The sequence below is a fragment of the Palaemon carinicauda genome, chromosome 25 (assembly GCF_036898095.1).
Source record: "Palaemon carinicauda isolate YSFRI2023 chromosome 25, ASM3689809v2, whole genome shotgun sequence".
Taxonomy (NCBI): Eukaryota; Metazoa; Arthropoda; class Malacostraca; order Decapoda; family Palaemonidae; genus Palaemon; species Palaemon carinicauda.
In genome coordinates, this window is record NC_090749.1 from 101548753 (window position 1) to 101564779 (window position 16027).

General features: G+C 42.3%; 1 protein-coding gene across 1 annotated transcript in view; it reads right to left on the bottom strand.

Annotated features, from left to right (window-relative positions):
* The window catches only part of LOC137618744 (adenosine 5'-monophosphoramidase HINT3-like), a 48865-nt gene that overhangs the window by 12027 nt on the left and 20811 nt on the right, over window positions 1–16027 (bottom strand). The window contains exon 5 of the mRNA XM_068348921.1: window positions 11586–11779. Coding sequence (XP_068205022.1) covers window positions 11586–11779 — 194 coding nt within the window. The remainder of the gene's footprint in view (window positions 1–11585; window positions 11780–16027) is intronic.

The window sequence follows — 16027 nt, forward strand, 5'->3', positions numbered from 1 at the left end:
GAGAATGAAGTAGAGGAAGTTTGTAAGACAGTGTTTATGAGAGAGGTACCTAGGTGTGAAAGGTTTAATGAACATAGCAGTAGGGATGTATATGACTTCTTTAGGGAATATGAAAAGTTTTGTCAGGCTAAGTATGGGGATAGTAAGAGAGTTTGGGCTAGGGAGTTGGGAGAATTTTTGTCAGGATATTTGTTGACGATGTATGGGGTGATAATGAGTGTAGGAGAGGTTGAGTATGAAAGTGTAAAGAAGAGGATAATTGAACAGGTAAAACGTATGAAAGGTAGTGTTAGGTATAAGCGAAAAAATGATTTTGATGAAGCACGAATGAAGGTGGGTGAAGCAATCTCGATGTATGTATGTCGATTAGAAACATTGGCTAGAAAGAAGTATGGGGACGAAGGAATAAATTAAAATAAGGAACTAATGAAGAAGTTTTTGGGTACAGTACCAGAGAGTGTGTGTGTGAGTTTATTAATTTGAAACGGAAGGAGAAAATGAGATGGACTAGAGAGAGATTGACTTGGGATGATATTTTAGAGATAGTTGAGGATTACGAGTTGGATAGGTGTATGAAAGAAAGTAAATCTGTGAGTGTAAGAACTGGAATGGAGGAAAGTGTGCCAGAATTTGGTAGTTTTAGAGATGCTGTTATGAGAGGGCCAATGAGGGCAGCTGATAGTGTAATAGATAGAAGTGTTAGGGTGAGTAATGTAGGAATACCCATGAGAAATGACGGGTTTAGACAGGGAAATCAAGTTCGGAGAGATAGAAGTGCTAGTACGCAGCAAGTTAGGTTAGGTAGTGGTATCCGTGAAGAGAGGGTGTTATAGGTGTGGGAAGGTAGGACATAAAAAGAAACGAGTGTAGATGGGCATTAGGAGCATGTTTCGGGTGTGGAGAGACAGGGCATCGTATTAGCGACTGTAAGAAAGAGAAAGTGGTTAAGTGTTATCGGTGTGGTATGACTGGACACATAGCGAGTGGATGCCGTAATAATCGTATGAATGTAATTTGTGGTAATTGTGGTAAGGATGGTCATTATGCTAGAATGTGCAAGGAGCCACGGGGTAAGTGTACTGAATGTGGTGCAGATGGGCATGTAGCTAGGGTTTGTAGAAAGAAGGGATCAAGTCAGCCAGGATGTTCGGGAAACTAATTCATCAGAGGGTTCAGCTGGGTGAGTCCTCGTGTGTGTGGGGAGTGAATGTGATGCATGTTCGTGAGGGTTTATTGCATGAAGATGTGATGGGAGAAAGAGCACATGATTTGCATGAGTGTGAAAATGATTTTTAATGGTGTAGAGTTGGTTGGTTTGATTGATACTGGTTGTGGTGTCAATTTAATGTTTAGGAATGCATATGATAAGGTGAAAGAGGTTTGTGAATTTAGGGGATGTAAGGGTGAAGTAAAAGGTATTGGTAATTTGCGTATGCCTGTGCAAGGAAAGTTACGAGAAAATGTTATGATTGGGGGGCTGATGATGGAAGATAATGATTTTTACGTGGTCGAGGGAGCGAATGAGAAATATGACGTACTGCTTGGGTATAAATTTCTGAAAAAATGTGGTATGATTGTACATCCAAGTGTGAATATGATTGAAAATAAAGGTTAAAGGTAATATTTGTGGGGAATTTTATTTAAAGGAAGACGGCAGAGTGAGTACGAAGGTGTGGAAGGGAGTGCCGTTGGTAGCAAAGGAAAGTGTAAAGTTATCGGGTAAGAATGGTGAGGTTATTAGTGTGAAAGTTGCATGGCCGAGCAGTCTGGGAATTTCAAATAGTGACGAGGATGAATATGTAGTGGAAGGTATGGAAGCAGGTAATTTGGTGAAAACGAGTGCGTATATATATGATGGTGTTATGAATATGCAGGAACCCAAGGTGTATGTAAGGTTGTTGCCGTGTGTTAGGAGGAAGAGAGTACGCGGAATACGTGAGGGTGATTGCATGGGATGTATGTATACACTGATAAATGTAGAGGATGGAAGATATGTTAAGGCGAGACAGGTGATGTCTGGTAAGGTAAAGAACGATGACGATTGGGATTACGATACCTTGAAAGGAAGAATTAAGTTAGATGAGAGTATAAGTGAGGTCGAAAGGGAACGATTGCTTAAGATGTTATGGGATAAGCGGAGAGTTATGAGTCTCGGTGACGATGATTGTGGGGGGTCAGACCTGCCAGAATTTAAAATAGTTCTCAGTTAAGATACCCCCATATATCAGCGTCCCAGGCATTTTTCTCCGCCTATTGCCAAGGAGATAGAGGAGCAGTGTCAGGAATTAGAGCGTATGGGTGTAATAGAAAGGAGTGAGAGTGCCTGGAATAGCCCTATTGTCCCTGTACGAAAGCCTGATGGAAGTTTACGTATGTGTATTGATTATAGGAAGGTGAAATAGGTGACTGTTAAAGAACGTTTTCCAATGAATGTGGTGTCTGATTGTGTTTATAAGATGCATGGAATGAAAGTTTTTACTAAATTAGATTTGGTGCGGGGCTATTATCAGATGCCTCTGGCAGAGGGGAGCAGGCCCATTACCGCATTTTCAAGTACAAATTGTCACTACCAATTTAAAAGGTTGAGTTTTGGTCTTGCTAATGCGCCTGCTGCCTTCCAAAGAGCGATGAATGTTGTATTGGCTGGTTTCGATCGACAGAAGGTGACTGTTTTTATAGATGATATTCTGATTGCGAGCGAGACTGTTGAGGAACATATGCGGTTGCTTGAGGCAGTGTTGATGCGGTTAATTGAAGTTGGTGTGAAAATTAAGCTTGAGAAGTGTACATGGTTGTCCAGGGAGGTGGAATTTCTTGGGCATGTAGTGGGTGAATCTGGTATAAGGAAGAGTGACAAGTTTGTGAATAAGGTGCGAGAATTTCCACGTCCCCGGACTGTGCGTGAGTTGCGAGGTTTTCTTGGTTTGGTTGAGTTTGGGCGCAAGTTTGTTAGAGATTGTTCAGGTATAGGGAAGCCTTTGAATGAATGGACGGGTAAAAGGAATAGTACAAAATTGAAATGGGATGATCGGATGATAGAAGCGTTTGAAAGGTTGAAGGAAGAGGCCGCGAAAGACGTCACTTTGGCATTTCCAGACTACAGTGAAAATGCGAGTATGCTAGAGTTGTATACGGATGCGAGTGGGGTTAGTATGGGTGGTTGTTTGGTTCAAATGCAGAGAGTAAATGGAGAAGAGCAATTGAGAGTAATAGCGTATGAGAGTAATAGCGTATGTTAGTAAAGCGTTTAATAAAGCTGAGCGGAAGTATTCGACGATTGACAGGGAATTGGCTGCAATACGATTTTGTGTGAAAGCATTGAAAGTATTTTTGTATGGTGTAAAATTCATTGTGCGTACTGACCATCAGCCCCTAGTGTACATGATAAGGAAAGAGTGTGTGAATGCAAGGGTTGCTAGGACCATAGAGGATTTGAATGAATTTGATTTTAGGTTAGAATATGTACCGGGAAATAAGAATGTGATAGCGGATGCGATGTCGAGGATGCATGGGAGGATGGAAGATAAAGAGAGTAATCAGAATTCTGAAAGGTTGCCTGAAGGTTTAGTTGTGGAACAGAGTTGTGAAGGGGAAGATATGGTATATAAGTGTATCCTAATGGGTTTAAGTAAGTTAATACAAGAGGGGTTAGATACGGAAATACCAGGTAGTGTAAGCGAGCTTAAAAGAAGGGTGATGAATGAAGTGTCAAAAGAAATGGTATATGAGGAGGAGAGTAGTGTACTAGAAGGGGAAGTATTATCAAAGATATTAATGGTGGTAAGTATGTTGTATGGTGTAACTGTGTATTTGTATTTTGGATGGAATCGACCGATGGAATATAGGGCATGTAAGGAGAATGATAGGGAATATATTTTGAGGATTCAATGTAAGGAGGAATGTTGCAAATTGTTGAGTGAGAAGGATGATGGTGCAAGTGACCTTAATCTAAGATATGGGGGTATAGAGGACAGTGAATATGATGATGAACATATTGGTGAAGTGAGTGACAGAATTGAAAGGAGAGTAAATGTATGTATGCATGGTGTAAAAGGAAGGATGATGACATATGTGAATATAAATGAGAATGAATATTGTAGTTTAATTGATACGGGTGCTCAAGTGTCATTAGTAAATGAGTCGGTTATCAGGGAAATTGAGAGGTACAATTGGGAAGTGAAAAGACAGTGTACGAGTGTGAGAATTCATGGAATAGGTCAGGGAAGTTTACTTGTTTGGGAAGAAGTGAGGTTGAAGGTGAAACTAGGGAGTATGGAAGTGGAACATAATTTTATTGTAATGGGAGAGAATGAAATGCCTAGTTGTTTTTTGATGGGAATAGATTTTTTGAGGTTGCACCATGTGTCAGTTGATGTTGGTAAGGGTTTGCTTTCAAAGAATGGCTGTAAGGTAATAGTAATTGAGGATAATAGTGTATTCATGGCGAATTTTGTTGGCATGATTGATATTGCAAAGAGTGAAGATGATTTGTTAAGCAAAGAAGAGGTGGAAGAAATGCAAGGTGAATGTTTCGAAATAAATAGGTTACGTGAATGTATTTTAAATGGTATTAGGGTGGAAGAATGGCCGTGTGATTTGGAAGCGTATAAGAAAGTTGTTAAAAGATTTATTGTTTGTAAGAATATTGTGTATTTTTTGCATAGGGGAATGGATGAAGACATATATGTTCCTGTATTTCCAATGCATGCAGCTGTAAGTATGTGTATGGTAGTGCATGACAGGTATGGGCATATGGGGAAGAATAAATTGTGGGAGTGCATGCGAGAGAGGTTGTTTACGCCTGGGTTGAGTCAAATTTGTAGGGATGTAGCGACCACTTGTGAGGATTGTCAGAAGGGGAAGTATCAGAGCATGCATGCAAGTCCGCCTGTTCTGAGATTACGTATGAAAGAGCCATTTGAAATGTTTGTGATTGATTGTGTTTCGTTGCCTGTGACTGCGAGAAGACATGTGGGAATGATTGTCATGGTCGATCATATGAGCAAGTTTGCGTATGCAGTGCCCATCAAGAATAAAAGAAGTGAGACTGTAGCGAGAATGGTAAGTCAAGTGATGTTGCCGATGAGTGTGTGCAAGCCTGCGAAAATGTTAAGTGACAATGGTCCGGAGTTTGTTGGATGGGAGTTTGAGCAGATGTTGAGAGAATGGGGCATTGAACATGTGTATTCGACTCCGTATATGCCAAGTGCGAATGGTTTGGCTGAAAGGACTGTAAGAACCTTAACAGAAATTTTGCGGATGATGAGTACATGTGATAATGATTGGGATTTATATGTTGGGCGTGCGTTGTGGGCGTATAATGCGACGGTGCACAAGAGTACTGGTATGTCTCCGTGTAAGTTTGTGTTGAATTTTGAAAAGATAGTAAGACCGAGATTGAGTGTGTCCGAGAATGATAGAGATGTTTGGAAGAAAGCAAATGAGAGATTTGAAAGCTACAAAGTGGGAGAGAAAGTGTTAAAAGAAGTAATTGAAAAGGGAAGAATGAATGTCAATAAGGTACGTGATAAGTTTGAAGGTCCATATGAGGTGTTAGATGTTGGTTCTAGTGGGTTGAGTTATGTTTTAGGTAAAGTAAGTGTGGATGGTAGTGTGGAAAAGGTTAGGGCACACCACAATCAGTTGCGGAAATGGAAGGAGGTACCAAGATATATTCAGGAGAATGGTATGAATAAATGGCTGAAAACGAACAAGTATGAACCGAGTATGTGTGAGGCATTAGGTTTAGAAGATAAGCAATTGGTATTAGTAGAGTATGGAAGGAAAAAGAAGTCTGAGAATTTTACTGGGGATAAAAGGCGGGAAAATTTTGTAGTTGTAGGCGGGAATCAGAATAAGCAGGACAAGGGTGTAAATGTACAGGTGAGTATGGAAGATAAATGTATTAATACAGATGAAACTTGGATGAGTATGAATGATACTTATAGTGTGTGTGGTTTTTCGTTAGATGAGGCAAGAGAACGTATGACGGACACGAGAATGAAAGATAGGAGAATGATAAGCAGTATGAATGATTCTTTTGTTAAAGTAGAAAATGGTTTAGATGTAATGGATGAATTGTTGACAGAAATTAGTGGGATTTTCGGGCCAGATGAAATTGAGGTAGATGAAATAGTGAATGATATCTTAGACGAGCAGAGCATAGACGGGAATAGTAATAGTACGTTGAATGAAAACGACATGGAAGAAGTGAATGAGAGAGTGCAGGTATATGAAGGCCCAGTTACCCGAAGCCGAGGCCCTGTTCCTGATTGCGACTGGGTAATGAGAAAATAGGTAAGTGTTGTGTGAGGATTTGGCAAAGTAAGGGGGGAGGAATGTGGAGGATTAATTTTATTTTAATTTATTTTTTTTGTTTGCCAAATCGAGAGAGAGAGAGAGAGAGTGTGAGTGTGTTTATTTAAGTTTTGTCAGAGAGAGAGAGAGAGAGAGAGAGAGAGAGAGAGAGAGAGAGAGAGAGAGAGAGAGAGAGAGAGAGAGAGAGAGAGAGAGAGAGAGAGAGAGAGAGAGTGTGTGTTTACAGTATTGGCTTTAGTTTTGTCACAGAGAGAGAGAGAGAGAGAGAGAGAGAGAGAGAGAGAGAGAGAGAGAGAGAGAGAGAGAGAGAGAGAGAGTTGTTTTAGTATTGTTAAATAGAGACATTTTATTTGCTTTAGCTTTGTCATTAGAGAGAGAGAGAGAGAGAAAGAGAGAGAGAGAGAGAAAGAGAGAGAGAGAGAGAGAGAGAGAGTGTGTGTGTGTGTGAGCGAGTGTTTATTTACTTAAGTTTGTCAAACCGCAAGAAAGAAAGAAAGTTTATTTGCTTTAGTTTCGTCAGAGAGAGAGGGAGAGAATTTCATTTGCTTTCGTTTTGTTAGATCGCGCGTGCGCAAGAGAGTATGTGTGTATGTGCGTTTGTGTGTGCGTGTTTTGTGTGTCCGCGGTGCGCGCCGAAGAAAAAGGGTAATTAGCGAATGATTGTTTGAAGTTGGAAAGATTGTTGGTATAATTGAGGTTGTTTGTTTACCTTTTTAGCTAGGATAGGGTGGTGATGAATGTCTTGGGCGAAAGCATTGGATATCGAACGATAGAAGGAGTCGGTTCTGTATTTTTTTGCTCTTCGAAAGCCGGCTGTGAAGCTTTTTTTTTATATTCTGAGTAAGTACTGTTTTTATTTATTTTTGTTAGGCGCGTTCATGAGTGATAGAAAGTTTATTGTTTATCTTTGATTATGGTGCGATAGTTAAGTTAGTTAGGAGTGTTCATAAGTGTTTTTTTTATTTTGGCAGGCCGCGATTCCTCCTTTGGAGAGATTTAATTGATTTGAATGACGATCTTTAGTTGCTGACCTGGCCTGTAATCGATTATACTTAGACTGCTCTTGTGGATTGACCAACTGTAGATGACCTGGATTGTGTTCAAGAACCGGATTTGATTGTGCTTTTGTATTTCGATTGACGATGATGATGATGCTGATGAGGATAACGCGCACAACCCAAACCAACTAAAACATATACGTACTAATATTTAACAGTGATAAGGTTGCTGCAGAGTTGTGGTTTTGGGCTTTTAATGACTGTTGGCCCTTGTGTGGACAAAGTGGTCCACACATAAACAAATATTGGTTTTGGGTGTGTTAATTTTAAGTTGTTAAGGTTTTTTTATTTGAATGGTGTTACGGTTTATATTTAATATTGTTTATGATTCGTGAAAAGTGTTATTTTGTCTGTTTTTGTGTTAATTTTGTTTAATGTATGATTTTTGTTTTGGTTGCGGTGAATATAGTTTTAAGGTTATGTTTTGTTTGTTGTTCCCTTCGTGCAATAGTCCAGTTTAAAGTAAAGTAAGGGGAAAGTTTGTGTTGTGGGATATTTTGAAAGAAGAGTGATCAAAGGTGTGGGGGTTTGTTTTTGTTGACATCCCGCTACACCATCACATCCACCTGACACCCAGAACTATGCCGTATGCATGCCACAGTCAGGCGCAAGCGCCGAGGCACTGGGAAAAGGGAGTGAGAGGCAAGATGATGAAGATGTTAGAAGAGGCATCCTCCAAGTCATAACTAAAGGAGAAAAAAATTGGAATGGTGTGCAAGAATAGAAGTGGTGGCGTAAAAATTTGAATATCCCAGGTATACAGTGGATTATAAGCCCCTTAATGCCTGTTGCATTAAGGAGGCTCATCAAATTGCGACATCCTTTAACAAGATATATGAGGTCTGCTAAAGAAGGTGATGAATGCAGGAGTTGATGGGAGAAGTACAAGAGGAAGGCCAAGGTTTGGGTGGATGGATGGAGTGAAGAAAGCTCTGGGTGATAGGAGGATAGATGTGAGAGAGGCAAGAGAGCGTGCTAGAAATAGGAATGAATGGCGAGCGATTGTGACACAGTTCCGGTAGACCCTGCTGCTTCCTTCAGTGCCTTAGATGACCGCAAAGGTAGCAGCAGTAGGGGATTCAGCATTATGAAGCTTCATCTATGGTGGATAACGGGGGAGGGTGGGCTGTGGCACCCTAGCAGTACCAGCTGAACTCGGTTGAGTCCCTTGTCAGGCTGGGAGGAACGTAGAGAGTAGAGGTCCCCTTTTTGTTTCGTTTCATTTGTTGATGTCGGCTACTCCCCAAAATTGTGGGAAGTGCCTTGGTATATGTATGTATGAGGTCCAATTAAACTCCTTCATGACCGCTGACAATGCCTATTGTAGTTTTCCTCGCATAGAGACAGACGAGGGGAGGTAACGCCTTACCATGTTAATTACCCCTTGAGGGTATTACCACTACTCTAAGAGGTCTATTGGCCACTGCACCACTAGCAAGGCTCATACACAACACTTTGATGCTGCCATTGGAGATATTTCTCCTCCATATTCGACATCTTGGATACGTGTGCAGAGACGGGCAACGCCCTTAATCCGTTAAAGTTCTTGTTCTTCTAGAGGGACACCAAGTTTGTGGGGTTCCCCCTTAGCTGGGATGTCTACAAACCTACTAAAGATCTCCTCCTTCTTTCCAATTGTTATCCCTAAATTAAGGGGTCGACTGCCCAATGTGCCCTCTACATCTATCAAAGGCATCCGCTTCCACCAAACCTCTTCTCTCCATATCATCCTTCATCTTATCTCACCATTAATTCTCTGCCTCCTTCTTGATCTTACACCCATAACAAATTCCTCCCAAGCCCTTGTCACTCCCTCCTCACTATTCCAGTTGTGAAGCTCTCATCACCTCTGTAATCTTCACTATGCCTGCCATTCTTATTTCATCCTTTTCTAATCTTTGAAGCAGTGATATTCCCATAATCTTCTCACCTTTGTTCTCTCAAGTTTCTGATGACCATCTCTCCATTATTAAACCAAACATGACTGAAATTAGATCGTTGAATGATTTTGTAAACCTGTTGGCACCGTTCATTGCCATTTCTCCCTTCCTGGCTCCCTTCCTGGTGCTCCTAAAAAAGCCAGCTGGCACCATGTATATTGGGGTGTCAGAAGAAAATCTGTCTGGCATAGGATGCAGTCAGTCAGCTGGCGAAGGTCGGTCTCTCATATGAGAAAACTAGCCCCAAGACTGCCATCACTGAATGGAGCAAGGAAGGCAAAGGCTTCGTCGTCCTTCATCGATATTGTCAAGGCAGGACACGCTGCTGTGGAAACAGCTACAGCTATGTGGTTTACAGTTATGTGGTTCCTTTAGGCCTTGCTCTTTCTAATGGGATGCCCTACCTTCATTTTCATTGTGGATCAAAGCCCACATGTGAAGCTAACAGGGGACACAACCACGGCAGACCTCGTCAACCAAATGAGAAAAGTACCTACCAAGGAAGAGGAACCGAGCTGCTTATGTTAGGCACTAGGATACGACCCGTACACTTGATGCTAAGCTTGAAGAATGCCTCTCTACCGCAGTAATTTCAGTGCTATCAGAATGAGACAAACATACCACGATTTAAGAGACGGTCAGAAAGGCCGCTATCGACAACCCTTACTAGTTATTGGCAGCTAGAGTAGCTGTAGGAGACTGATGCCCTCAGAAATCATAAGAAGTTCCTTGTCTATGACAATTTTACAGTATCAGAAATGGTTTGGTAATAACCAGGCCTACAATTTTGAGCAAAGGTGTGTCAAATTGCGCGTTACCAAAGGCCTCTGTCAGCAGGTAACGACACTTCCTTCTGCAAAATCAATATGTAGTTAAATTGGACGGTAGTGGGTGTTCTTCGCTCAAAAACAAGAGACACCTGATAGTCATTATGCATACCATCCCAGAAACGGAAGTCCCGTCGTTCCCCACGATGCCCGGGACTATGCCAATTGCTCCCAGGAGCCTTCGGCGACAGTTCCTTCACGCCCTACGAGAGCTAAAACTAAAGCCAGGTTGGTTGGCTGGTTTCATATTATAAAAAGGAATTTCTCATGTTTTTAAAGATAAGCATTTTTGTTTTGAATTTATCAGGAAGCTGTATTTTGTTTATACAGTACACATATCAAATTGAAGCTTACATGCTATTATATGACAATTCTGCTATTACACCACCATATGCCATCCGTTCAGACCATCTTTGTGATGATCTGCATTATTTATGTCTTTGTTCTCTCTACATCATAGTTTCCTAGCTGTATATTCCTTCTCAGATTATTTTTCTATATGTAATACTTCATCAGAATCCTGGCAGAGATGTATGATATGCTGAACAGTATTAAAAGTATGTACGAGTAGTTGGGACCACCCATACATGTCCAGCAGTCTGTTAATGGTTACGGAGGCATTAAGTACCTATGTACTGATGTGTGTCAATCAGCCTCTTAGATGCTTCAAAACTGACATTTCCTGGCCCATTATAGCAAGCATAAGAGATGGAATCAGATGCAATCAAAGCCTCCGAGGCCTACGGACCACCAACACAGCTTGTCTATGGGAAAGTAAGCATAGATCAATTTTGTTCTACCATTGGAGGATATGAAATGAAGATCGGCCATGCCTTGTATGAAAGCCAACATTGCTGTGCTTTTGAAATGTGAACCCTCTCTTGCATGTTGGGTTTAAATCTTCTTGACAAGCTGATGTTCTCGGATCCAATTACTTTTGTATAAACTTGAAGTCTGCAGAAATGTTGACGAACACCAAGATAGTAAACACACTGTATAGTGTTATAAGAGATATACAAATGAAAAATAACTGACTTGGTATTTCAGCTAAACACCAAAAACCTCTAGGCCTAAAGAATATGATGAAAGAGACCCAAATGACATTTGTGTGAAGGTGCTCAAATCATAGGTACATAACCTTTGCTAATTTTCAGTTTTAAAGTTTGCTCATGCATAATGACACTAAGGTACTATCAATAAACAATGAAGACATATGTATACAAGAAATAAAAGAAGACATATGTACACAAGAAATAAAAGAGGACATATGTATACAAGAAATAAAAGAAGACATATGTACACAAAAAATAAAAGATGACATATGTATACAAGAAATAAAACTAAACACACGTGTACCAAAAATAAAATAGGCAAAGAGTCTAACAATATACAATATTCAAATATTCACATCCAACAAATACAAACCGGCCCAAAATACTCACCGAAACGAACCAGAACGAATTAGCTTTGAATATGCCTCGGGCTAGGAACCCCATCTCTTGTTCGGGAGCAATCACGTGGAGGTGCAGGTGCCGGACTGTGATGAAAGGAGGCATGTGGAATCCCAGACGGGCAGAAGTGGGCGATCCCCCCTGCGCCGTCAGGACCTCCTTGCTTAGGGTTACCATTTTTTCAACTGGTTCGGGGATACAAGATGAGAGATCGGATGACTTGATGTACGTTTCTTGGTTGCATTTAATATTAATATTATTATTATGGCAAGTTAATCTATAACCCTAGTTGGATAAGCAAGATTCCATAAGACCAAGCGCTCCAACAGGGAAAAATAGCCCAGTGAGGAAAGGAAACAAGGAAATAAACTACAAGCGAAGTAGGAATCAAAATAAAATATTTTAAGAACAGTAACAACATTAAATTAGTTGGAAAAGCAAGATGCTATATGTCCAAGCGCTGCTACAGGGAAAAATAGCCCAGTGAGGAAAGGAGACAAGGAAATAAAACTACAAGAGAAGTAGGAATCAAAAATTATATTTTAATTATAAAATAAATTTTTGAATATACTTACCCGGTGAATATATAGCTGCAACTCTGTTGCTCGACAGACAAAAACTGTACAAAAAAACTTGCCAGCGATCGCTATACAGGTTGCGGGTATGCCCATCAGCGCCATCTGTCAGCCAGATACCAAGCTCTATGTAAACAAAGACTCAATTTTCTCCTCGTCCCACTGCGTCTCTATTGTGGAGGAAGGGAGGGTCATTTAATTTATATATTCACCGGGTAAGTATATTCAAAAATTTATTTTATAATTAAAATATCATTTTTAAATATTTAACTTAGCCGGTGAATATATAATAGCTGATTCACACCCAGGGTGGTGGGTAGAGACCAGTAAAATATGTTTACATTTTATGAGCTAAGAGTTTTTATTTCATTTTAGAAGTTATCAAAATAACAAAAACAAAATAAATAGGTACCTGGTAAGGAAGTCGACTTAGACGATTACTCTGCCTTATAAGTACGTCTTCCTTACGGAGCCTCGCGATCCTCTTAGGATGCTGATAGACCCCTAGGAGCTAAAGTATCAAGGGCTGCAACCCATACAACAGGACCTCATCAAACCCCTAATCTGGGCGCTCTCAAGAAATGAATTTGACCACCCGCCAAATCAACCAGGATGCGAAAGGCTTCTTAGCCTTCCGGACAACCCATAAAAACAACATTAAAAAAACATTTCAAGAGACAGATTAAAAGGATATGGAATTAGGGAATTGTAGTGGTTGAGCCCTCACCCACTACTGCACTCGCTGCTACGAATGGTCCCAGTGTGTAGCAGTTCTCGTAAAGAGACTGGACATCCTTTAGATAAAAAGACGCGAACACTGACTTGCTTCTCCAATAGGTTGCGTCCATTATACTTCGCAGAGATCTATTTTGCTTAAAGGCCACGGAAGTTGCTACAGCTCTAACTTCGTGCGTCTTCACCTTAAGCAAAGCTCGGTCTTCCTCACTCAGATGTGAATGAGCTTCTCGTATTAACAATCTGATAAAGAATGATAAAGCATTCTTTGACATAGGCAAAGATGGTTTCTTAATTGAACACCATAAAGCTTCAGATTGGCCTCGTAAAGGTTTGGTACGCTTTAAATAGAACTTAAGAGCTCTAACAGGGCATAAGACTCTTTCTAGTTCCTTGCCTACGATCTCCGATAAGCTGGGAATATCGAAAGATTTAGGCCAAGGCCGAGAAGGCAGCTCATTTTTGGCTAGAAAACCAAGTTGCAGCGAACAGGTGGCTTTGTCTGACGAAAGTCCGATGTTCTTGCTGAAGGCATGAATCTCACTGACTCTTTTAGCTGAGGCTAAGCATACCAGGAAAAGAGTCTTTAGAGTGAGATCTTTCAGGGAGGCTGATTGTAACGGCTCAAACCTGTCTGACATGAGGAATCTTAGCACCACGTCTAAATTCCATCCAGGGGTAGCCAAACGACGCTCCTTGGTGGTCTCAAAAGACTTAAGGAGGTCTTGAAGATCTTTATTGTTGGAAAGATCTAAGCCTCTATGCCGGAAGACCGATGCCAACATGCTTCTGTAGCCCTTGATAGTGGGAGCTGAAAGGGATCATCCTTTTCTCAGGTATAAGAGAAAATCAGCTATTTGAGCTACAGAGGTACTGGTCGAGGATACAGAAACTGACTTGCACCAGTCTCGGAAGACTTCCCACTTCGATTGGTAGACTCTAATGGTAGACGCTCTCCTTGCTCTAGCAATCGCACTGGCTGCCTCCTTCGAAAAGCCTCTAGCTCTCGAGAGTCTTTCGATAGTCTGAAGGCAGTCAGACAAAGAGCGTGGAGGCTTTGGTGTACCTTCTTTACATGTGGCTGACGTAGAAGGTCTACCCTTAGAGGAAGACTTCTGGGAACGTCTACTAGCCATCGAAGTACCTCGGTGAACCATTCTCTCGCGGGCCAGAGGGGAGCAACTAACATCAACCTTGTCCCTTCGTGAGAGGCGAACTTCTGCAGTACCTTGTTGACAATCTTGAACGGTGGGAATGCGTACAGATCCAGATGTGACCAATCTAGGAGGAAGGCATCTATATGTATTGCTGCTGGGTCCGGGACTGGGGAGCAATAGATTGGAAGCCTCTTGGTCAGCGAGGTTGCAAAGAGATCTATGGTTGGTTGGCCCCAAGTGGCCCAAAGTCTCTTGCACACATCCTTGTGGAGGGTCCATTCTGTTGGAATTACTTGCCCTTTCCGACTGAGACAATCTGCTATGACATTCAAGTTGCCTTGGATGAACCTCGTTACTAGGGAGATGTCTTGACCTTTAGACCAGATGAGCAGGTCCCTTGCGATCTCGTACAACCTCAGTGAGTGGGTGCCTCCTTGTTTGGAGATGTACGCCAAGGCCGTGGTGTTGTCTGAGTTTACTTCCACCACTTTGCCTCGAAGGAGAGACTTGAAGCTTTTCAAGGCCAGATGTACTGCCAACAGCTCCTTGCAGTTGATATGCATGCTCCTCTGACTCGAGTTCCACAGTCCTGAGCATTCCCGACCGTCTAGTGTCGCGCCCCAGCCCACGTCCGATGCGTCCGAGAAGAGAACGTGGTTGGGAGTCTGAACAGCCAGGGGAAGACCCTCTCTTAGGTTGATATTGTCCTTCCACCAAGTCAGACAAGACTTTATCTTTTCGGAAATCGGGATCGAGACCGCTTCTAGCGTCTTGTCCTTTTTCCAGTGAAAAGCTAGATGGTATTGAAGAGGACGGAGGTGTAGTCTTCCTAGTGACACAAATTGTTCCAGGGATGACAGCGTCCCTACCAGACTCATCCACAGCCTGACTGAGCAGCGTTCCTTCTTCAGTATCTTCTGGATGGATAGCAGGGCTTGATCTATTCTGGGGGCTGATCGTCTTGTTGTTCAGCAACGTCCTCATCAGATAGTTCCTCATCCGAAAACTGATGAGGAAACGGCAACGGAGTGGGCAACGTCTGGCTCGCTGAGTCCGGTCGCACTGGTGCATGCGTGACGGAGCCGGACGCAACATCATGGAACTGCTGCACAGTCTGTGAACTGTCAACAACCATGGGTGCACGAGGAAGCACAGCGTCCACCCGAGACTGTCTAGACCGTCTGGGTTGTGCAGTCAACACCATACCGGGTTGCTGAGGTTGACGCACTGCGTCAAAACAAGACACCTCTGCTGGTTGTTGAACGTCCTGAACTTCAACAACCACCTCCGAGCGTCGCTTAATGTCAACGTGCGGCTGGCAACCCACACTGGGTCGCCTCGGTGGAGGAACCACCTCAACTGGTAGACGCGAGAAGGTTACCTCAGCGTCAACAGGACGCACAACCGACCGGTTGGAAGGTTGTTGGCCAGAAGGTTCGGCAGCAACCTTCTCCGCATTAAAGTCCTCTATCAAGGACGCAAACTTGGACTGCATGTCTTGCAGCAAAGCCCATTTAGGGTCTACGGGAGCAGGTGCGGCAACAGACGGGGTTAGCGACTGAGGCGGTACCGCTTTCCATCCCTGAAAGCCTTGTTTATGCATGACATAATTGTACAGCAAAACATCAAAGGCTCGAAAACAGTTGTGAAGTTGACCTGTAAAAAACTTGGAGCGTCTCCTGGCCAGACGCCAGGGATAGTCTACGAGATTTGAGAAGTCTATCTGGGCAGAGGCATGAACTCCCAAGACGAGAACTTCTCTCGTGTCATATCAGACTCTCGCTCTATAAGCCAGTTTAAAAGAAGGGAAAGCAAAGGCTGTATCCCCCAAACTCCTCCTGGTGATAAACCAGTCGCCTAGCAAACGTAAAGCTCTCTAGGAGAGCGAGAGAGCACTAGCTTATAAACAATGGCTTCGAAGTAGCTAGGCCTAGTGTAAGTTCTGACGTTTAGGCGAACGAGGAGC